At 39.8% G+C, this 24,025-nt stretch overlaps 1 protein-coding gene across 3 annotated transcripts in view; it reads left to right on the forward strand.

Moving 5' to 3' along the window:
* Window positions 1-24,025, forward strand: part of LOC122439637 (hepatitis A virus cellular receptor 2-like) — a 126,230-nt gene that overhangs the window by 13,796 nt on the left and 88,409 nt on the right. The window contains exon 7 of one of the 3 annotated variants that reach the window (XM_043464862.1): window positions 2,004-2,174. The exons of 1 other annotated variant lie outside the window; for it this stretch is intronic. In XM_043464862.1, coding sequence (XP_043320797.1) covers window positions 2,004-2,061 — 58 coding nt within the window. In that variant the 3' untranslated portion in view covers window positions 2,062-2,174. Of the gene's footprint in view, window positions 1-1,971; window positions 2,513-24,025 lie in introns of those variants that run through there. One more of the 3 variants, XM_043464860.1, reaches the window with a different exon arrangement.

Consider the following 24,025-nt stretch of genomic DNA (forward strand, 5'->3'; position numbering starts at 1 on the left):
GGAAGGAGAAGGTGGGAATCTTGGATGACCCTTCAGCTGATTGAGCACCTACTACACCCAGGTTCTAGGTGGCCATTGTTTCCAGAAGTGAACAAGAAGCTCAGAATCTACTCTTAGAGCTTTTTATAACCCAGCCTGGTTCTTCTTAACTCTGATTGCCTATTAGAATCACCTAGGGCACTTAAACATATTTGTCTACCCCAGAGCAAATGAATCAGAATCTTTGGGGATGAGGTCTCATCATAGTAAAAAAGTGAAAGTTAGTTGTGTTCTGTCCGACTGTTTCTGATCCCATGAACTGTAGCCCACCAGGCTCCTCTGTCCATGGAATTCTCCAGGAATGAATACTGGAGTGGGTGGCCATTCCCTTCTCCAGGGGATCTTCCCCACTCAGGGATCAAACTTGGGTCTCTTGCATTGCAGGCGGGTTCTTTACTATCTGAGCCACCAGGGAACCCTTATTGTTTTAAACACTTTCTAGGTAATTGTAATATACAAACAGAGTTGGAAACTGCTTGTCTATAATATTGCAGAATTAGTCTCCATTCGTAACTACACTACACTACACATACACAAAGCTTATATAGCTTTTACTGGGTTTCTGTGACATTTGGTACATGGGCAGAATGAAATATTATTAAGAAAAAAAAATTCTGTCCACTGAACACTATCTGAACCACTAGTAATTTTAGACTACGTCTAGGTGGTGCTAGTGGTGAAGAACCTGCCTGCCAGTGCAGGAAACACAAGAGATGCAGGTTCGCTCCATGGGTCGGGATGATCCCCTGGAAGAGGGCATGGCAACCCACTCTTGCCTGGAGAATCCCATGGACAGAGGAGCCTGGAAGGCTACAGTGCCTAGGATCATAAAGAGTTGGATACGACTGAAGTGACTTAGCATTCACAAACTAAATGGTGTAGTTATGAAGACAAAATAGTCTGCAGTAAAAAAGTCAAATAAGACCAAATAGAACATTTAATCATCAGTGGCTTTATATGATCTCTAACCAGTATTTATTAGAGCTGAAACCTGAAATGGTGTAATATCATAGGTAATATTTACATTTACATGTACTACTAGTTCATTCTTTATGAAACTATTGGGTTAGTGTTGTATTTCTACCTAAAATGTAAACTCCATAGAAAATTAGGAACTTATCAGCTACATTAACAACTGTATCCCCTAGTGCACACCTGATTCTTAGTACACACTTCATAAATATTTGAGGATTGAATGGATAAATGTTCCTTACAGCAGCCCTGTGAGAGAAGAGTACTTATTCCCATTGTATAGATGAGGACCCTAACACCTAAGTTTACTGATATTCAGCCTCCAGGAGCTTTTTGTGTTTTGTTCACTGTTGTATCTCTTGATGCATGGGCTCAGTGTGTAACAGACTAAATAGTTCTTGAATGAATAGATGGAAAAGGCAAATCTGACTTAGCCTAGATCATATGGATGGTAAGCAACAGAGGTAGAATTCAAACTCAAGTCTCACTGGATCCATAACACTTTCCTTTTACTTTTTGGAATTGTTTAAACCCACATAATAATTGAAATAACAAAGCAATTTGAGCATGTTATTTGATATTTTGTCACATTTACTTTGTTTCTCTCTTTACGTATACAATTATGTTTTTTTCTGAACCAGGTGTTTCAGACATCTTGACACTTCACATAAACACTTTAGTCTGTAAATAAATATAAGTATATTCTCTCAGAATAAGTATATTCTCTAAGGTAACACAATTCCACTTTTATACCTAAGAAATTTCAGACTAATTTGAATTTGTACACAATATTCCCTAGACTATGTCATTGCTATTTTATGTTTTCCCTTCCTAGTCAGGACCTGATCAAGGATCGTATACTGCCTTGGTTGCTAACTCTTCAGCAAAACCCATTCTCTCAATTCTATTACATGTTGTCCAGAAAATGCTTAACTCAACTACAATACTTTATTTCCACAGCCTCATCACTTTGGCCAACCTTTCTCCTTCAGGGTTGGCAAATGCAGCAGCAGAGGTGATTCACCCAGAGGAAAACATCTATATCATTGAGGAAAACGTATATGAAGTGGAGGATCCATACGAGTATTACTGCTCCGTCAAGAGTGGGCAGCAATCCTAACAGCCTCTGGGCCGCTGTCACCTTTCAATGCCACCAGACTCAGCCACTTCATTTTGGGGCTTGGTGTTGTCTTCTTTGAAAACATGAGATGGCTCAGCTGACCGATTTTAGAAATTCTGTCCTTGGCCACCGAGCAGTGTTTTTCCATATTTTAAAGATAACTAGCTCACTCGAGGATTGAGCTGGGACCTGTGTGGTAATACACAGGCACTACATTGCCTCTGTGTTCCATCCCCCCAACTCAGAGACTGCTAACTGGGACATTAGCGCTCAAGGGGGCTTTTACAGAGAGTAAGAATTCTTAATATGGGATCTCTGGAATTCTAGATTACATTGTGTGTCCATGAAACTCCTGAAAATACAGGGGAAATTACGTGCTGAGATGTATGTGTGTCTTTTTCCATACGGGAAGTCTAAAGGGGTCACTGATTCTCAAAGAGCTCTGTGATCCACAGAACGGGTTAGGAAACTACTGGAGTAGGACTAGATCGTCTTGATTCCCTAAAAGCCTCACGTTTTATACTTCTTGAATGTTGACTCTGCAACAGTAAGTGCCAAAGCACAGTTCTTCTTGGCCTCAGTTAAGAAGATGGCCCAGCAAGGCCTGTGGTGTGGCAGATGCTCCTGGAGAAAAGGGAAGTACGATCAGTGTGTGTTGACCAGTTTTGCTTGGGGTGTACTCAAAGGGAAAGATCTCTGACCGACTTCTCCATTCATGGAGAGAAATGGAGCAGTGTTTTTCATAAAAGAAGAAGCAGTGACTGGGACAGAAATTCTGTTTCCTGGTGGAAAGTAGGTAAAGGTCTCTAGCCGTCTTTATTTGTCAGTTGGATCCCTTCGTGCTTCGACAATGGTCCTTAAGCTTCAGTGCCAGGATGTTGGATAGTAGGTCCATCTTGCCTGCTTTTTTCCTTCCCAGTTATGGTACAACTCTGACACATAATAGAGATTTACCCAATATCTTTGGAGTGAAAAAATTAAATAAGCAGAAAGGTAAATTTCCGGAAAAACTTTTCCATTGGAGAGTTCAGATAGACCTCTGTACCTTCACTTGTTGGGGAACTCAAAAATACTCTTAAGCTCCTGTTTCTGGTCTTGTCCAGCTCTTAGTTTCTCAGCATCTTCTTCCAGCTCAGGCCCTGGAAGTCTGTTCCTCTCCTGTCTTTCTCCTTTCTGTTGGGTGAATCAACAATAGAGACCTGCCTGAAAATGGCCGTCTCCGGGTGATGACTAAACTGCTACTGTGTTGCATGCAAGAGATGTTGATCACCAGGGATGCAGGCAGCCTGTTTGTTACAGTGTCCAGGCTGCATCTATACAGGATTGGGAAGCATTGGTTTTCTACTGGAGATTTGAAAGGGAGATCATTTTGCAGAGTTTCAGTCAGTGGCTTTTAAACAAGCTGAAAAATTAATCTTAAGTGTTTTTAATTTATGAAATTCTAGATGGAAGAGGTTTCAGAATACATTTAAACCAGGTCAATGATTGTCCCACAAAAGGTTTGTTTTTTTTTTTTCAAAAGTAATTCTTATCCTAAAAACGTCTTTAAACAAGGATGTATATATAAGAACAACTATTGCAACAGTGTTTGTGAGAGACTTTTTCCATGAATTGGGGAATAGCTGATTATTGTGCTATTGTCAACACACTGGAACAGTTAAAAAAAAATTAGGTGGCTTCATCATTGAGTTGTTTTGCTAGTTCAACAGATACTAAGTGCTTACCTTGTGCCAGGTTCTCTGGTGCTGGGATCACAGAGACCAAATAGACACATCCCTGACCCCATGAAACTTGTGACTGATCTGATAGGAAGGAGGATTTCATTCATTCATGCAGTGAACATGTTTTGGCACCTACTTTGTGCCAGACAGTGTTTTAGTTCCTATAAATATAGCAGTGAAGGAAATAGACAAAATCCCTAGTTTCACAGAGCTTGTGTTACTTGTCAAAGGAGAAATATATGTTGCTAATAAAAAGAAAAAGGTTCTAGAATAGTATAGTTAGTTCTATTTTTTTCTTTTACTGTAAAATATTCCAGAAGTAATTCCAAAGTTAATATGGTTATTCCACAGGGGCAAATAGTCAAGAGTTTCACTTTTTCCTTTTGTGTGCTTCTATAACTGTTTGAATAATTTTCTCCAATTTTTGTAATAAAAAATTTGATTTAAGTATGATCGCAGTGTTTTCCTGTCCACCCTCCTCCTCATAGAAAGAAATGAAGACTTTGGATAAGTTCAGGGTCACAGTCAGCAGTAGTGTGTAGCATCACTCTAGATGTGTCAAGAGTGGTTCCAGCAGGGATTGGGTCCCCGGTTTTCAGGGTAGGATCAACTGTGTATCAGTAATTTGTAATTAGAAAGATGGCAGAAAGATAACAAGCTATCATGGAACCCCCAAAGGGTCTGGGTGATGACAAGTGGTAACTTAATTAAAAACAACATAAAAAGATTGAATGTGTGGTTTTTCTCTTAGAAGTGGCTTTGAAATTTTTCTCCCAGATCTCTGCCATAGACACCCACAGGGCCTGAAGAGGTTCCCTGATCTTTTCAGACTGAAAATTTAAGATATTGCCATGCTTTATCTGGGTATCACTTTTAGTGTTAGAATTCCCAAGGCAGTAATTCCAAGTGGTTTTGTCATTCATTTATTTGGGAACATCCCCCTATGCTTATTTCCATTTAAATTTAATTTTCACTTAAGTTTGAATTTTTTTTTAACTGAATACAAATTAATTTTGTCTCCAGATTTATACTGAGAAAGTCTTTCCAGAGGTAAGTAGAAATGCCCTAGATCTGTAATTTTAAATATTTTCATCATTCTTTTCTGGAACTCAGCTGGAAAGAGGGGAAAAGGGGAGAGGGAGCTGGGACACTTTTTTGGAGTGTTCTCAAGCTTAAGGGGAGCTCAGATTTTAAGCAGTTTTCAGTGGAAAAGCTGTGCGGTAGAGAATGAGTCAGAAATGTGACTTTCAAGATTCTAGATCCTCTATATCTTTTTTTCAGTTGTATTGCCTATAATTATAAAGGTCATTCATTTACATAGTAGCAGTTTTTCTTTTTTTTTTTTCCGTAATTCTTAGTCAAGCTCCTTCTGCTTATGGTGTACCTCTTTTCCCAGAGAAAGTAGTGATGTTTAAAAAAATTATTTAAGACATGCAGGTGTGGTTGTGGTGGTAGAATGTCTGTTTAAATACCCACATTATTTTTAATATACTTCTTTTGTGGGTGGGCCACCTTTGGAAAATATTTTGTTAGAGCTTTATAGTCTATACTTAACATGCCTCATGACAATCTGACATGTTGTCCTTTGTAATTTCCACATTTCATGCCTTGTAAACCTACCTCATGTAAAATAAAAGTATTTTACACTGCAATGCAGTGTTTAAATTTATCTTCTTTTGGCCAGTTCTGAAATAACCATATATCTATCAGTTCAGTTCAGTTCAGTCGCTCAGTCGTGTCCGACTCTTTGCGACCCCATGAATCACAGCACGCCAGGCCTTCCTGTCCATCACCCACTCCGAGTTTACTCAAACCCATGTCTGTCGAGTTGGTGATGCCATCCAACCATCTTATCTTCTGTCGTTCCTGCTCCTCCTGCCCCCAATTGGTCCTAGCATCAGGGTCTTTTCCAATGAGTCAAGTCTTCGCATGAGATGGCCAAAGTATTGGAGTTTCAGCTTTAGCATCAGTCCTTCCAATGAGCACCCAGGACTGATCTTTAGGATGGACTGGTCGGATATCCTTGCAGTCCAAGGGACTCTCAAGAGTCTTCTCCAGCAAGACAGTTCAAAAGCATCAATTCTTTGGCGCTCAGCTTTCTTCACAGTCCAACTCTCACATCTGTACATGACCACTGGGGAAACCATAGCCTTGACTAGATGGACCTTTGTTGGCAAAGTATTGTCTCTGCTTTTTAATATGCTATCTAGGTTGGTCATAACTTTCCTTCCAAGGAGTAAGCATCTTTTAATTTCATGGCTGCAATCACCATCTGCAGTGATTTTGGAGCTCCAAAAAAATAAAATCAGCCACTATTTCCACTGTCTTCCCATCTATTTCCCATGAAGTGGTGGGACTAGATGCCATGAATTTAGTTTTCTGAATGTTGAGCTTTAAGCCAACTTTTTCAGTCTCCTCTTTCACTTTCATCAAGAGGCTCTTTAGTTCTTCACTTTCTGCCATAAGGGTGGTGTCATCTGCATATCTGAGGTTATTGATATTTCTCCCAGCAATCTTGATTCCAGCTTGTGCTTCTTCCAGCCTAGCGTTACTCATGATGTACTCTGCATATAAGTTAAATAAGCAGGGTGACAATATACAGCCTTGAGGTACTCCTTTTCCTATTGGAACCAGTCTATTGTTCCATGTCCAGTTCTAAACTGTTGCTTCCTGACCTACTTCTAGGTTTCTCAAGAGGTAGGTCAGGTGGTCTGGTATTTCCATCTCTCTCAGAATTTTCCACAGTTTATTGTCATCCACAGAGTCAAAGCCTTTGGCATAGTCAATAAAGCAGAAAGAGATGTTTTTCTGGAACTCTCTTGCGATGATCCAGTGGATGTTGGCAATTTGATCTCTGGTTCCTTTGCCTTTTCTAAAACCAGCTTGAACATCTGGAAGTTCACAGTTCACATATTGCTGAAGCCTGGCTTGAAGAACTTTGAGCATGACTTTACTAGCGTGTGAGATGAGTGCAATTGTGCGGTAGTTTGAGCTTTCTTTGGCATTGCCTTTCTTTGGGATTGGAATGAGAACTATATCAAATCTGTTTTAAATTTTGTTATCCAGTTTTACCTGCCATTCCTACTCATTTGCATGGTGAGTTTAGTTCTTGTTCTGGAAATCCTTAAGTAAAAAGTAACACCTGTATAAATATAAGTGAAGGTTGTTATGCTAATAATATTGATTTTTGATTCATTTCTTTTTATCTCAAAGTTTATGATGAGATCTTCGCAAAAGTCTCTTGACCTTAGAGTTGGTTTAGTCTGAGGGCTGAAGCAAGGAGCCGATGAGGCAGCAAGGAGCAAGTGAAGGGGCTTTGAAAACTTCTAGCTGCCCAGGCCTCGGTGAAGTCCTTGGAGAGGTGGCACCATTCCTGTTCTCTGAGCAAGCCTCCTACTGCAGCAACAATTCCTGGTACCTAAGCAGCAGCCAGACAGCTTCTAATCACCAAGGGAGAAAGGAGTTTTCTGAATTGATGAAATTTCAGGTGGGAGCTAAGAAATATGATATTTTGTAATCCTAGCTGCCTTGTTTCAAGGAAATGTGTTTACAAGGAACTGTGGGTAGGTGAGTTACTTTACAGTAAGTACTTTGAGACTCCAAGTAAGAATCTCTAAGCAGAAGATACATCTTGTTAAAGTGCTTGTATCCCTTGTTGTTTTTTTTTTGGATTTTATTTTGAAATAATTTGAGATTTGCAGAAAAATTGCAATGATAGTACAGAGTTCCTGTATTCAACAGATTTTTTTTTTTTTTTTTGGTTAACAGCTTAAATAACCGTGGTACCATTTGTCAAAACTAAGAAATTAAGACTGACACATAATATTAACTAAAGAATAAATTTTGCTTGGATTCCTACTCTGATTTTTAAAATTTTAAGTTAAATGCTTTCTGAAAAATAATTAAAGGTGGAAATCCCTATTCCCTGTCCTCTCCATCAAAATTTTTCCCCAGTCCCACTCCCCAGGAACAGTCCTAGGTCAGCACTGTCCAGTAGAAATGCAGAGTTTTTGTTTTCTTATTGTTGTTGTTTTGTTTTTTTCCTTCATTTTAAGTCTTCACAGTTCAGTGAGTATTTTCCACTTAGAGGACATCTCCATTCTGACTAGTCACTTTTTAAGTGCTCAACAGGCACATGTGGCTAGTGGCTCTAGATTTAGGAAAGTTCTGGGCTATTCTCTTATTTTCTCTCTCTCTCTTTCACTCATACACACACACGGTAACCTAATTTTTTCCACTACTTACAGAAGCTCATCATTCCCTGTGAGAATGGGACAACAGCCTTTACTTAGACAGCTATGTAGTATTAAATAGAAAAAATGTGCTGAATCTATTAAATCACTTCCCCACACATAGATGTTTAGTTTTTTTTTTTCCCCCATTTCAGATATACAAAAACCTATGTGCATTTGTACACTTCTAATATTTATGATTCTGGACATGGAATTGTTGTGTCGAAGGATGTGATTGTATTTGAAGTATCATGACAATAGAACAATAGTATATTTTTAAAGAAATACACCATTCAGTATATTACTAAATGTATTTTTTTTCTCAAGGCAGTCATTTTTGAAAGCAATTTATTTCAATAGTGTTCCTTTCACTCAAAATAATTCATTTTTTATTTTTGACGTTTGAAGTTTTGAAATTTTAAAATGTTGACATTCTTTCGAACATAGCTAGTTAACAAACAGACGGTTCTGTTGTCAGTGTGGGAAGTCCCAATGTTCACTAAAAATGCAGTGTGCCTTGACAAAACTTTTGACAAAGCTCAGCATACATTTTGAATAACTTCTACTAGCACAGGAGTTCAACTGGTGTCCAAGTCTTGCAGTGGGCTTGGTTTGGAAGAGTACTGAGTCCTTCCGAAAATTCCCTTAACCTTATCTGATGACAGCTCAGTGCTATCATATGTTTGTTTGTTTTTTTTTTGACCCACCCATCTTCCCTAAAATGGATGCAGAGGAAATGACTTACAATCATGTGATAATGCAGCAAGGCACATAGCTAAAAGTGAAAGTTTTCATCCCCAAACAAATCACTGATGTCAGTGTTTTTAAGTAGAAAAGATTGTTTTGGTTTTAGGGAGGACGAAAAAGGACCCATCATCTCATAATTTGGGGAGATGTTTTGTTTTACACTAGGCAATGCCCTCTAGCTGTGTGAGCAGGAGCTCACTTAGCTCACATTCCATTTTCTGACATCCTCTCACTCACAACTTCAAAACCTGGAACATCAATGGACATGGTATTAATATGTGAGAGAGGTATATAAATTGTATTGGGGCAAAGTGTAACTTGACTCCTTTATTTTAAATTGAAGTACAGTTGATTTGCTGTATTATATTAGTTTCAGGTTTATAGCAACATGATTCACATGTGTGTGTGTGGATGTATTTCAGATTATTTTCCAATATAGTTTATTGCAAGATAATGAATATAGTTCCCTGTAATGTGAAATGTAAGTCACTCAGTCATGTCTAACTCTTTGCAGCTCCATGGACTGTGGCCTGCCAGGCTTTTCTGTCCATGGGAAGAATACTGGGAGTGGGTAGCCATTCCCTTCTCCAGGGAATCTTCCCAACCCAGGGATCTAACCTGGCTCTCTTGCTTGCAGGCGAATTCTTTACCATCTGAGTCACCAGTTTCCTATGCTATACAGTAAATCTTTGTTGCTTGTCTATTTTATGTATAGGTATAGTAGTGTGTATCTGTTAACTGTATACTCCTACTTTATCTCCAACCTTCCCCTTTGGTAACCATAAGCTTGTTTCCTATGATGACTTCATTTATACTGAAAGTGGTGGCTTGTTTTCCTAACCTTATGAGGGTGGAGATCGTGGGTTTGCTTTATCTACTTAAAATGTTCCATTGCTTAGTATGGGATGCTTGATGAGTATTTGGTGAAATAAATGGGAATTCCCTGGCAGTTCACTGGTTAGGACTCTGAACTTTGATTGCAGAGGCTGTGGATAATTATCTCTGGTTGGGGAATTAAGATTCCACAAGCTGAGTGGTGCAAACAACAACGGAAAATATTGGTGAAAGAATGTTTGTTGAGGAAGAGAAACAGTGGAGTAGGGGTGGGTGAACCTGGCTTTCACTTCTGCATTGGTCCCTAGCGACTTCTATGAGCGCTTTCCTCTATTTCTCTCTTGTCCTCAGTTTATTCACATACAAATCAGGAGGTTTGGCCCCACGTAGTTAAGTCCCTTCTTGTATAAACAGTCTCAAAGTTCATATGACTTCTCAGGCCTAAAGTCTGACCCTAAATCAAGACCTGTACTGAATCTTTTAAAAACAGCCTACCTCAAAAAGAATAAAATTCCTAGAATAAAACTGCCTAAGGAGGTGAAAGACCTGTACTTGGAAAACTACTGAAGATAATGCAGATGGAAAGTTATAACCTGTTCTTCGATTGGAAGAATAAATATTGTTAAAATGATTGTTAAAATAATTAATATTGTTACATGTTAATTATAATATTTAATATGTATATAAAATTCATATAAATATATAAATATTTAACAATATATATTATATTTATATATAAATATAATATATAAATATGTCATAAAATTTATTTAATAAATTATCAATAATAATATTTTAATATTTAACTATAATATTTTAAAATTACCCAAGGCAATTCATAGATTCAATACAATCCCTACCAAAATACCAGTGGTGTCTTTCAAAGTACTAGGAACAATTTTAAAATTTATGTGGAAATACAAAAGACCCCAAAAGGCCAAAACAATATTGAGAAAGACAACAGAGTTGGAGAAATCATGCTCCCCAACTTCATACTATATTACAAAGCTATGGTGATCAAAACATGCTATTGGCTCAGTAGACACACAGATCAATGGAAGAGGATGGAGAATTCAGAATCATATACTTTTGGTCAATTAATCAATGAGAAAAGAGGCAAGAATAGACAATGGAGAAAAGACAGCCTTCAAAAAGTGGTGCTGGGAAAACTGTACAGGCACAGGTAGAAGAATGAAATTAGAACATCTTTAATATCACATAAAAATATAAAATGGGTTAAAGACATAAACATACCAGAAACCATTGAACTCCCAGAGTAAAACATGGGCAGAGCACTCTTTGATATAAAAAGTAGCAGTGTTCCTTGTCAAGAACCATGACCACCTGGAACCACTCAGTGGCAACTGAGGCAGCAAGACGTTCTTCAAGTTCTTCCTCATGTGGCCTCTGGCCATCAAGGGCATGCTACAGAAGTGCATGGATGCCCTCTTCCCAACCATCTTCAGCATGCACTGGGGCTCAGCCCTGCTGCTGGCCATCAAATATATGCTTGATTTCCTGGACGAGCAGAGCGCTCGGCATGAGATACCTGATGCAGATATGCATCACACCTGGAAGAAAAACTGCCTGCTCCTGTGCTTCCGGTTGAACATGATCAAGAACCGACAGGTGCTATTCAACATCTACAAGAGCAGCAGCACTGACGCCTGCCCGTCAGTGCTGGCCTAGGCCTTCATGGACTCCTGCTCCACATCTGAACACAAGCTGGGCAAGGACTTGCCCTCCCAGAGGCTGCTCTACACCAAGGACATCCTTAGCTGCAAGAGCTAGGTGGAGATTTACTATGCCAGCATCACCAGGATGGCCTGCCATCAGCTACCTGGATAACAGTGCCTATCTCACGTTGGACCAGAGTCAATTCAATAGCATGAGTGTCCTGCATGAGATCTACTCTTACATCACCAAGTATGAGGATGAGACCCCGACACAGCCCTGGAGAAAGATAAGCAGACCTGGTGGCAGCTGCTTTGGAGCAAGCTGGAGCAAGTAGTAGGCACTGTACCCCTGAGTAGCTGAGTCAGGGGCCTATGACCATCTGGCCAGGGGGCCTTGAGTGAATTTGGGGCTGGCCCCTATCAAGCAGCCAGAGCTGGGAGATGTGTAGAAGAGGCCTGGTCCCAACTGTGCCAGGGGCCCTGTGCTGGGGGCCACGAGTCCAGTCCTGGTCCCCTTGGCACTAACCCCCTCCTGGTGCTGGCCAGGGTCCCAGTTCCTAATTGGTGTGGATGAGACGATGCCTGAAGCACCCTCTATGCCCAGAATTGCTTGCCATGGGGTTGGGAAACCCAGGTGTGACCAGGGGCCTTCTTGGGCCAATAAGGTGACTGCTAAGACCCTGGAGGTGAGGCTGGACCCTCTGGGAGGGAGAGACCAGGTTGCCAAGGCCAGGACTAGGCCCAGGGCCTGGGAGGGTTCAGCTGAGCCTGGCTTCCTGGGCAGAGTCTAAGGTCAGGGGCCTGACTGGTGGCCCAGGTGGGGAGACTGAATGCCCAGGGCTCAGTCATGATGAGCTAAAGTCTGTCTGGGCTATCACCACCCACCTGCTATGTTTCAGCACCCCTATGCTCACTGCTACACACCCAGAACCCCCAAATTCTTGATTCGCCACATGCTGTCCATGGCTGAGGTTGGAGTGACACATTGACCTCACCCAGAGAGAGGCCCTGGGTCCATCCTATGGAGGGGTGGCATGATGGCTCCACCCAGGGCCCAAATGACTTCCTGTTATGTCCTCAGGGCTGTGCCTCTGGGAGCTATTGGGGCCTGGCACTCCTGGCGCTCCTGGTCATGAGTGTATGTTTTTCTCATTTATTCCCCCTCACCATGCCCTGCATCCCCCACACCCTGCCTCAGGCTGAGCTCTCAGCTGTAGAGGTCCCAGGAGCAGTCATGGCCACCCTCTTCCCCACTCCCTGACCCGCCACCAACCTTTCAGGGGCTTCAGTCTGGCTCCCAACAGCATGCTGACCCCTTGGAGCAAGGGACCATCTGGGGGCCATTGCTCATGTTTTGGGGGAACAATGGACTCCTGCTAATGTTTCTCAGGCAGCTGGGAGTGTTGAGGTCTCAGGTCACACCCAATGGCCTGGTTGGCAGCAGGATGCTATGACCAGAGTGTCTGGAGGTTGGGTCTTCCCATGTTGCAGTCAGCAAGCAAAAGAATACATGCTGAATTAGAAAACCTGTGCATTAAAAAAAAATAGCTATGTTTTCTTTCATCTCCTTTTAAAGCAAGAGAATCAAAAACAAAAGTAAATGGGGAGTAATTAAACTTAAAAGGTTTTGCACAGCAAAGGAAACCATCACAAAACAAAAAGGCTACATAATGAAAGGTAGAAATTATTTGCAAATGATATGACTAATAAAGGGCTAATATCCAAAATATATAAACAGTTCATACAACTCAACATCAAAAAAAAAAAAAAACAACCATGTTAGAAGATGGACAGAAGACCTGAGTAGGCATTTTTCCAAAGGGGTCATGCAGATGGCCAAGAGGCACATGTTTGACATTATTATTCTTCAGGGAAGTGTAAATCAAAATGTCAAAACCACAATGAGGTATCACCTCACACCTGTCAGAATGGCTTTCATAAAAAAGAACACAAAAACAAATGTTGGCAAGGATATGGAGAGAAGAGAACCCTTGTATACTGTTGGTGGGAATGTAAATTAGTACATCATTAGTGGAAAACAGTATGGAGGTTTATAAGAAAACTAAAAATGGGACTATGGTATGACCCAGCAATTCCACTCCTGGTTATATATCCCCCCCCAAAAGCAATAATTCAAAAAGATATATCACCCCAATATTCATAGCAGCCTTGTTTACAGTTGCCAAGATATGAAAGCAACCTAATTGTCCATAAACATGAATGGATAAAGAAGTTACAGTGTGTATATATACCCACACAGTGTTGCCATTTGCAACAGCTTGGGTGGGTTTGGAGGGTATTATGCTTAGTGAAACAAGTAGAGAAAGACAAATACTGTATTACTGAAATAACTTACATGTGGAATCTAAAAGATAAACAGACTAGTCAATATAATTGAAGAGGAAACAGACTCTCAAATATAGAGAACAAACTAGTGATTACCAGTGGGAGAGGAATGGGGGAGAGGAAATGACGGTAGGGGGTTAAAAGGTATTAACCACTAGGTATGAAATAAGCTACAAGGATATATTGTACAACAGCCAATACTTTGTAATAGCTGTAAATGGAGCATAACCTTTAAAAATTGTGAATCACTACGTTATACACCTGTAACTTATATAATATTGTACATCCACTCTACCTCAATTAAAAAATAAAAGCAGCATCAGTACAGTCGCTCAGTCATGTCCAACTCTTTGCAACCCCATGAATCACAGCACGCCAGGCCTCCCTGTCCAGAGAGCAAATTCTATTCCAGCTCACTAAAATCTCCCGTTAATCTATTTAGTGACTGGATCAAATCCAGCAAAAAGATTGGCAGACTAGAGAAGTTTAACTTCTAAAGATACTTCCCAACATTCTCTGGAAAGGTGTGGGAAAGAGATAAGGACTAACTAGAATTCCATCTTTATCCATAAGGAGAAAAAAGACAGAATCATTGACAGACCACCAGAGAAGCTGGAAAGCTACCTCCTAACTCACCTGTAAGTACAACCCTCTGGAAAGTACTGTACTTCTCTTCAGCTCAGCAAAGGGGTGTATTGACTGAGTCACACAGCTTTTGTTTGTTTTTTTGGTCCCCCTGCATGGCTTGTGGGATTTCCCAATCACAGATCGAATCCAAGTACATCGATGGATGTACTTACATCCAGCTGTAAGTACAATCCTGTCTTACGCTGAAGAGAAAACTGGAACTTTGCTGCTTGAACTTTCTCAGTAAAATATGGAATCTTCATACAATGATGAATGAACCAATAGAAATTGGGTAGTTCATATAAAATGGATTTGTATCTCTTGAGAGAGGAATCCTCATTTAAATAGAATCATGGACTTACACATTGGAATTGTTTAAGCTTTTCCTGGGCAACATCAGTGAGGGAAAGAGAGAGGAAAAGAAACCTGAGCAGAAGTGTGTGGTACCTTTGGAGGAAGGAATACTCATTGAGGCTCACTTGAAAGCTGTGTGGGAAATTCCATGAGGGTTCAGTGGCAGGACTCAGAGCTTCCACTGCGGGGGTGTGGATTGGCTCTGTGATTGGGAAACTAAAATCCCACAAGGCAGGCAAGGGGAACAAACAAACAAACAGAAGCTGTGTGAGTTAGAGTCAATACATCCCTTTGCTGAGTCTCTCCTTATCTGTTCAGTTCAGTCACTCAGTCCTGTCTGACTCTTTGCGACCTTGTGAATCGCAGCACGCCAGGCCTCCATGTCTGTCACCAACTCCCGGAGTTTATTCAAACTCACGTCCATCAGTCAGTGATGCCATCCAGCCATCTCATCCTCTGACGTCCCCTTTTCCTCCTGCCCCAGTCCCTCGTAGCATCAGGGTCTTTTCTAATGAGTTAACTCTTCTCATCAGGTGGCCAAAGTATTGGAGTTTCAACTTCAACATCAGTCCTTTCAATGAACACCCAGGACGGATCTCCTTTAGGATGGACTGGTTGGATATCCTTGCACTCCAAGGGACTCTCAAAAGTCTTCTCCAACACCACAGTTTAAAAGCATCAATTCTTCGGTGCTCAGCTTTCTTCACCGTCCAACGCTCACATCCATACATTAGCACTGGAAAAAACCATACCCTTGACTAGATGGACCTTTGTTGACAAGGTAATGTCTCTGCTTTTTAATATGCTATCTAGGTTGGTCATAACTTTCCTTTCAAGGAGTAAGTGTCTTTTAATTTCACAGCTGCAATCACCATCTTCAGTGATTTTGGAGCCCCCAAAATAAAGTCAGCCACTGTTTCCACTGTCTCCCCATCTATTTCCCATGAAGTGATGGGACCAGATGCCACGATCTTCGTTTTCTGAATGTTGAGCTTTAAGCCAACTTTTCCACTCTCCTCTTTTGCTTTCATCAAGAGGCTTTTTAGTTCCTCTTCACTTTCTGCCATAATGGTGGTGTCATCTGCATATCTGAGGTTATTGATATTTCTCCTAGCAATCTTGATTCCAGCTTGTGCTTCTTCCAGCCCAGCATTTCTCATGATGTACTCTGCATATAAGTTAAATAAGCAGGGTGACATTATACAGCCTTGACATACTCCTTTTCCTATTTGGAACCAGTCTGTTGTTCCATATCCATGTCCAGTTCTAACTGTTGCTTCCTGATCTGCATACAGGTTTCTCAAGAGGCAGGTCAGTTGGTCTCGTATTCCCATCTCTTTCAGAATTTTCCACAGTTTATTGTGATCCACACAGTCAAAGACCCTGGCATAGTCAATAAAGCAGAAATAGATGTTTTTCTGGAATTCTCTTACTTTTTCAATGATCCAGTGGATGTTGGCAATTTGATCTCTGGTTTCTCAGCCTTTTCCAAAACCAGGTTGAACATCTGAAAGTCCACAGTTCACATATTGCTAAAGCTTGGCTTGGAGAATTTTGAGCATTACTTTTCTAGCCTGTGAGATGAGTTCAATTGTGCGGTAGTTTGAGTATTCTTTGGGATTGCCTTATCCGTTAGATGGGTGTTACATAAAATCAAGGAAATGGGAATAGGGGAATGTGTATCTCTGTGAATAATTTTGTTCATCAATGTCTGTGGTTTGTAAAGTTAAAATATTTGTAAAATGTAAAGGAGAAGTCTAATATTTGCTTCAGACTTTTGCAGGTTTGATAGTATTCTTGTATGTGTTAGAAACTTGATCTTGCAAAGATTAGCAAGGACAAGTTTTGGCTTGGAGTTTTTTTAGGATTGGGATAGAAGGAAGGGTGTGGCTAGCTTGGGAAGTCTTTTTTGGGCAGCTTTTAGAGTTTCAACTTTGGTTAGGAAACCCCTGAATGCTCTAAGATGGGGAAGATAAATGATGGGATTATGTAAATACTGGAGTGCGGGGAGCGGCCTGAACCAAAAGGCTGGCTCTGGGAGCTACCTTGATCCTCAAGGGTCTGTTCGCAGACATAGCTCTCTGCTCCGCCACCCCTCTCTGGAATTTATTATCCAAGTTAAATCTTAACAGAACATTAGCAAGCCTTGAATGCACACATGACACAGATGGATAAGCCTTTCAGGACCACCCTTAAGATAAACGGGATGCCCTTCTTATCCCTTGACGTTATCAGAGAGTTCTGGTGATTGTTATCTCAAAGTGATGTTTATGGAAAAATATTTTCTCTTCTTAAGATTCTCTTTTTGATTTAGTATAAATGTAACCTTGAGAAATAAAGAATCATCGCTGACTGCAGCGATCCTCTCGACCCCATCTGTTCTGTGTCTTTATTTCTTAGCCTAAAGGAACGCGTCGTGTTGCTCGCTGAAGTCTTCCGGCTGGCCCGGCACTGGAGAAGATTTAAAAAATAGCTATCCTCTGATGTGGGTTCTTCCTCATAGTTGGCAATTGCAGATAGCTGGAGAGTATTGGCCTCCTGGGCTGGTCTTGCTTTCATGACCTCTTGCTTTCCAGAGGCACCTTAGCACTTCCAAATGGTCATGTTTGAGTCCCTTATCCATTTGCTCTTGAAGATGTGCTATCCCCAATCATGTCAAAGTAGAATCCCCTAATTGGACAGTGAATTCTGTCCCTCTATTGCTCCATGCATTTTTTCCTTGCCCAAATCAATTCTTCCACTCATTGATCTCCAGATCATACAAGCATGCTGTTATTTTTATCATCTTTCTCTTAACCCTACTTCCAAACTCCCCCTTCCTTTTATTTTTTGTCACAAAATTCCTTGAAAGAGTTCCCTGGCTTCAATTTTTAGTTCTCTTTTGATTTTCCCTTTCCTTGTAAGTGCTTTTCCTGAGATGTACCATAGATTGTGAAAGTGAACAGTCATTCAGCTATTCTATGTGTGTGATGGTGCCTCTTCCACCTCCACCTTTTGCACAAGGCCCCAGGCCCTAGTCCCTAAGCCAAGGACACTCCCTGAGCATCAACTCTGGTTCATGGCTTTAAAATCCCATATCTATGCTGATGTCTCTCAAATAAGTATTTTCAGCCCAGATCGTCTCTCCTGAACAGTTTTCACTTGGGTGTCTGAGAAATCTCAAACACAACATGTCTGAAGTCCACAATATTTCCTCCCAAACTGTTACACACAGCTACCCCATCTCATTTGGTGGCACCTCCAGGCTTTCCAGTTGCTCAGGCCACATCGCTTGGAGTTATTTTTAGGCTGTTACTCCACACTCTGCAGGAAGCCCTGCTGGTCCTGTGTTGAAACAACCAAGGCCTGAGCTGCTCTCCCTCCTCTCCTCTGTTAAAGACATATAATCATACGTCTTGGTTTTATGGAAGGGTTGATTTTTAGCAAGTAGTTCAGGGCACAGCATGTGTGAAGGCCCAGCAACAGGAGGGAGCTTGTGTTCAAGTAGGTCGAGGAAGCTCTAAGACTTGGGCCTCCTCCAACCAAGGCCTTCTTCAGACTGAAGCACCCCCAGACAGAAATATTGCAGTAGGTTCCAGACAGGTCCTCATGCTTCTCACCATAGTGGCCGCTGCATTCCTTCTCAAAGGTGAGTCTGATCCTCTCATTCTCTGTGCCTGCACTGGGGCTTCATTTCCTGTGGAGTAAGCAGCTGGAAATTCATGTTTGCTGCCTGAGCCTTATCCCTCAACTGGTCATGTATCTTCAAGGGGTCACAAAGTTGATTCTAGAGTAGCAACTGTTGAATAGCTCAAATTGAAAAACTCCATTGTGCTGTTTGGGAGCCTTGAGAACATAGTGGGGGCTCCCGTGGTAGACAGCTTGTCAGAAAATTCAGTCTTATGGGATTGTACACTTACTGCACATCACAGAGCCTTGTCCACATTAATTAGTGAATGTAGACCTCATTTTGCAGAGAAACTAAAGATTCAGGACTATTAATAAATACATTTGGTGCCATATTGCAACATTTTCTCTAAGAAAGCACACGTATTTTAGAAATTATGTTGTTTAGTCACTAAGTCTAGTCCAACTCTTTGTGACCCCATGACATCAGGACACCATGCTTCCCTGTCCTTCACTATCTCCCAGAGTTTGCTAAAATTCATGTCCATTGAGTTGGTGATGCTATCTAACCATCTCATCCTCTGCTGCCTTCTTCTCCTTTTGTCTTCAATCTTTCCCAGCATCAGGATCTTTCCAGTGAGTCAGCTCTTTGCATCAGGTGGTCAAAGTATTGGATATTCAGCTTCAGCATCAGTCCTTCAATGAATATTCAGGGTTGATTTCCTTTAGGTTTGACTGGTTTGTACTTCCTGCAGTCCAGGGGACTCTCCAGAGTCTTTTCCAGCACCACCATGTGAAAGCATCAGTTCTTCAGTGTTCAGCCTTCTTTATTGTCCAACTCTCACATGACTACTGGTAAAACCTCAGCTTTCACTATATGGACCTTTGACAGCAAAGGGATGTCTCTGCTTTTTGATACACTGTCTAGACTGGTCATAGCTTTTATTCCAAAGAGCAAGTGTCTTTTAATTTCATGGCTGCAGTCATCATCCACAATGATTTTGGTACTCATAAAGAAAATCTGTCACTGCTTCTACTTTGCCCCCTTCTATTTGCCATAAAGTGAGGGGACTGGATGCCAGGATCTTCAGTTCAGTCTCTCAGTTCTTCCCGACTCTTTGCAACCCAATGGACTGTAGTATACCAGACTTCCCTGTCCATCACCAACTCCCAAAGCTTGCTCAAACACATGTCCATCGAGTCTGTGATGCCACCCAACCATCTCATCCTCTGTTGTTCCCTTCTCCTCCAGTCCTCAATCTTTCCCAGCATCAGAGCCATTTCTAACGAGTCAGTTCTTCACATCAGGTGGTGAAAGTATTGGAGCTTCAGCTTCAGCATGAGTCCTTCGATTGAATATTCAGGACTGATTTCCTTTAGGATTGACTGGTTGGATCTCCTTGGAGTTCAAAGGACTCTCGAAGGTCTTCTCCAACACTACAGTTCAAAAGCGTCAATTCTTTGGTGGTCAGCTTTCTTTATGGTCCAACTCTCACATCTATACATGACTACTGGAAAAACCATAGTTTCGACTAGATGGACCTTTTTTGGCAAAGTAATGTCTCTGTTTTTTAATATGCTGTCTAGGTTGGTTATAGCTTTTCTTTTGAGGATCAAGTGTCTTGCAATTTCATGGCTGCAGTCACCATCTGCAGTGATTTTGGAGCCTAAGAAAATAAAGTTTGTCACTGTTTCCATTGTTTCCCCAACTATTTGCCATCAAGTGATTGGACCAGATGCCATGATCTTCATTTTTCGAACACTGAGTTTTAAGCTGGCTTTTTCACTCTCCTCTTTCACTTTCATCAAGAGGCTCTTCAGTTTCTCTTTGCTTTCTGCCATGAGGGTGATGTCATCTGCATATCTGAGGTTATTGATATTTCTCCTGGCAATCTTGATTCCAGCTTGTGCTTTATCAAGCCCATCATTTCACATGATGTACTCTGCATGTAAGTTAAATAAGCAGGGTGACAATATACAGCCTTGATGTACTCCTTTCCCAATTTTGAACGATCTTAGTTTTTTCATGTTGAGTTTTTATAAATAGTATTTCAGGTTTGCCAATCTATGGGATGCTAAAGTAAAAGACAGTATGTAATTTCTTGCTTCTCAGTTTTCACTAGAAATTAAGGTTTTTGAAAGTGGATAATTCAGGACTTCTCTGGCGGTTCAGTGTTTAAGACTCTGCTTTCAATGCAGGGGCCTGGGTTTGATCCCAGGTCAGGGAACTAGACCCCATGTGGCCCAACTAGGAGCTTGCATGCTGCAACTAAAGATCCTGCATGCCCCAATGAAGACCCAGTGCAGTCAGATAAATAAATATTTTTAAAAATTTGATAATTCTAACTAATTAGACTATAAAGTTAATATGGAAAACATCTTTGTATGCAAGTAAGAAGATATATAAAATAAAAATGCATTTTATTAAGAAAAAAGAAAATAATTTTGTTCTAATGCTAGTTATTTCTAAATAAGAAAGGAGAGACAGATTATTATAAGTATAGAAAAGTGTAGGTGTGAGAGGAAAAGAGAAACTTTAGAAAGGATTTTATGTTTGGGCAGAACTAAGGTTAGAGTTAATTTAATTGGGCAAATGAATTTCAGTATTAAAGGTAAAGTGATACAAAACCTGAATTTGGTTTCTCTCTATTAAGAGGGGAGAGTTTTCTTAAGAATATTGATCTGCTTTTTGTAACAGATTGTTAATTTTCTTTGTATTTTAAGTAATTTTTTTTATAACTTTCTGTATTTGCCTTTGAAATATTTTATTTTTTCTTGGTTAAGTGAATAAGTATTGTTTCACAGTGATCTCTGATGCCATCTGACGAAGTGTTTCTTTAAAGCCTTTTGATATTTTTGGCAAACTTGCCAGAGATCAAATTGTACTTGAAGTTCATTTGACCTTTAGCTTACTTTGAGATTTTCCAGAAGGTCCTGAAATACCTAAGGGAATTGTTTTCTCTCTTTATTAAAGATTAAAATATTAAACTAACTAGGCTTATATGGTATGTTAAATTGCATGGGAAGCATTTCAAATGGATGGTGATAAACATCCTTAGGCTATATTGTCCAGGGAAATGTTTTATATACTCTAGAAATTTTTGGAATTCCTAAGAATCTGGTATGTCATAGTAAAATGTTATTAGTCTTAATTCTGATTATTATCTTAAAATGTTCTGTCACAGGAGTAAAATAGTTTGTCAATTGCATCACAATTGGATCTTTAACCATGTCTTTAAAAATCTTTGTTGTTCACAGACAGTTATTGTTTGATCCTCATGCCTTTGCATCATTTTCATTGATTTTTGTTTCATTTCATTTTGCTTCATTTTCAAGAAAATTCACAGAAAGGATGTTTTACAAGAGCAGGCTTTTAAAAGCTTTATAAAACTGTTAACAAAAATCAAGAATTAGTTACATAGGACTGAGTGAACTGAAGAACATGGTTATAGATTTTATGGTTTTTCTGGTCTGAAATATTACTGCTTTTTAATCTGTTTTCCAGATATAAGGAAACCTTTCCCCTTAAACTAATTATGATTTACAGCAATTTGGTTAGTGATATCTTTGAAAGCAAAATTGAAACATTTTTACCTGATCCCTCCAAAATTGTAAACCCTTAGGTTGCTAGCAGACTTATCAAGTAAATAAGAAAGTCCACCTCCGGAGAGTTGTAGGAATCTGAAGACACTCTGGAACACTGAGAAGAGAGAAATTAATCCAGATTTATAGGTATCACAGGTGGAATCTAATGGCATGTCTTTGGGATGACTTTTCTCGCCTTGAGAAAGAAGCTTTTAAAAAATTCAATCTGAGATTCTTCAAAAAAGTTTCACCTAAACCAATTTTAAAAAGGATTGTATGATCAATTATACTTATATAAGTAATCAGGCCAAGTTTACTGAAAGCAGACTTATTTTTGCAAACAAATTACTCTTAATTTGCCTATATTTGATACATGTCAGCATAATTTTAGAGAGAAAAATTACATATATGGATATTAAATTCTAGTATTGTTAATTTAGGTCTGTATTTACTGCCCAAGACTCACTTCTGAGATACCCCTGTGGTTAGATTACATTATTATAAAGTTTAATTGAATTATTAAAAGGACACTCTTCGTTTGTTTCTGAAACTTATCACTATAATTTATCTTTGGATGCATATCAGATGCCCCATGAGCTATAACAAGAAAATTTCGTATTTTGGAAAGGCATCATTTAAAGGACTGTCTCCAACCTCGATCAAAGGACACTTGTCAGATATTCTTGACTAACTCGTGCACAGAACAAAAGAAAGAAATTGGACTCGTGCACAGAACAAGCGAAATACAAATCCAAAAGTATTTTCCACTTACAGAGTTCTTGCCCTTGAGCCTTTAGACTCACCTTAAAGCAAAGTTGAAACAGAGGAGAAACTACACTCACACCACGACAAAGAGAAGGCAACATCAGAATTGGACAGCTATCCCTAGATTTCTGATCTGACCTGTATGATTAGTTACAGTGTTTTCAGCATAATAGTTACATTAGATAATAATGTCATATTATATAATTATAGAAATATGGATATAATTATATATTATAATTATTCTTGATAATTTCTTGTACCTTTTCATAAATACATGGTTTTTTTATCATGGTGTAAGTCTTACAGAATTTAAAAATTAATCCAATTGTTAGGCTTATGATCAGTTATCTAATCTAGTACTTCTTGGTTACCTTGGTGGATTTCTCCTCTCCACAGGTCTAATTGGATGACCCTTAGGAAATTGATTCCAGAAGAAAGCTATAGTTCTGTTTGAGCAACTATTGATATTACTAGATAGGACTCCCTCACTTGGCCAATCAGTGGTGCTTTCTCTGACCATGGCTATAATATGAATTTTCTTTTAACGTTACTCAAGCTCAATAATAACAAACTAAATTTCAGTCAGCAAATATAACTTCCTGATTATTAGGAGGAACCCTCCTTCAGTTACAGGGTGGATTTAAATGACTCCCACCAGATTATTTAAATCATTTAAGCTTAAAAGCTGCCTTACATTGGGAATAGTTAAACTAAGGATAATCAACCTAATAACACTAGGGAATTAGGCTGGATGCCTTGTGAACAATACAAGTATTTCATTACCTTTAAGATAGTGATTTGTACAGGACAGATTGAGTCAGATGAGCTGGTAATATACTGGATCACACCTAATTGAAACTCTTGGCCTGAATATTTACTTATGACCCTATTAATGCTACTAGGTATGTTATTTGCATTTGCCTATTTTACAAGATTGTGATTTCTTGCATTACTAAATGTGTGACTAAGCCTCTGATAAAAATGATGACTAGGCAACTTGGATATATACATTTGTTTAAGAGCTATACATGTGTATATTTATTTATGAACTCAAGATTGTTATAGTGTAGCTCTACATACAGGAAGAAGCAACACGGGATTCTGCTTGGACTGAAACAGATTTGAAAGACATGTGGTCCAAAGACTTTTGTCTACTCTTAGCAGTGCCTAGTCCAGTAATACCATACTGAAAATCATCAAACTACTGGCCTGACTGAGAAAAGGTATTCTCTGCATTATGGGATAGAGTGGCCATGAACTGCCTCCTAAGTCATGGTTGAATTTATGACCATGGGGGGGCACTGGCAGCTAAGGAGTGTCTCTAGCCATCTGGTTCTGTAAGAATTAAGTCACTAGCCCCTGTAGTCACTGATACTCCATATATCCTGAAAGGAATTCAGT

This window comes from Cervus canadensis, chromosome 4, assembly GCF_019320065.1.
Source record: "Cervus canadensis isolate Bull #8, Minnesota chromosome 4, ASM1932006v1, whole genome shotgun sequence".
NCBI lineage: Eukaryota > Metazoa > Chordata > Mammalia > Artiodactyla > Cervidae > Cervus > Cervus canadensis.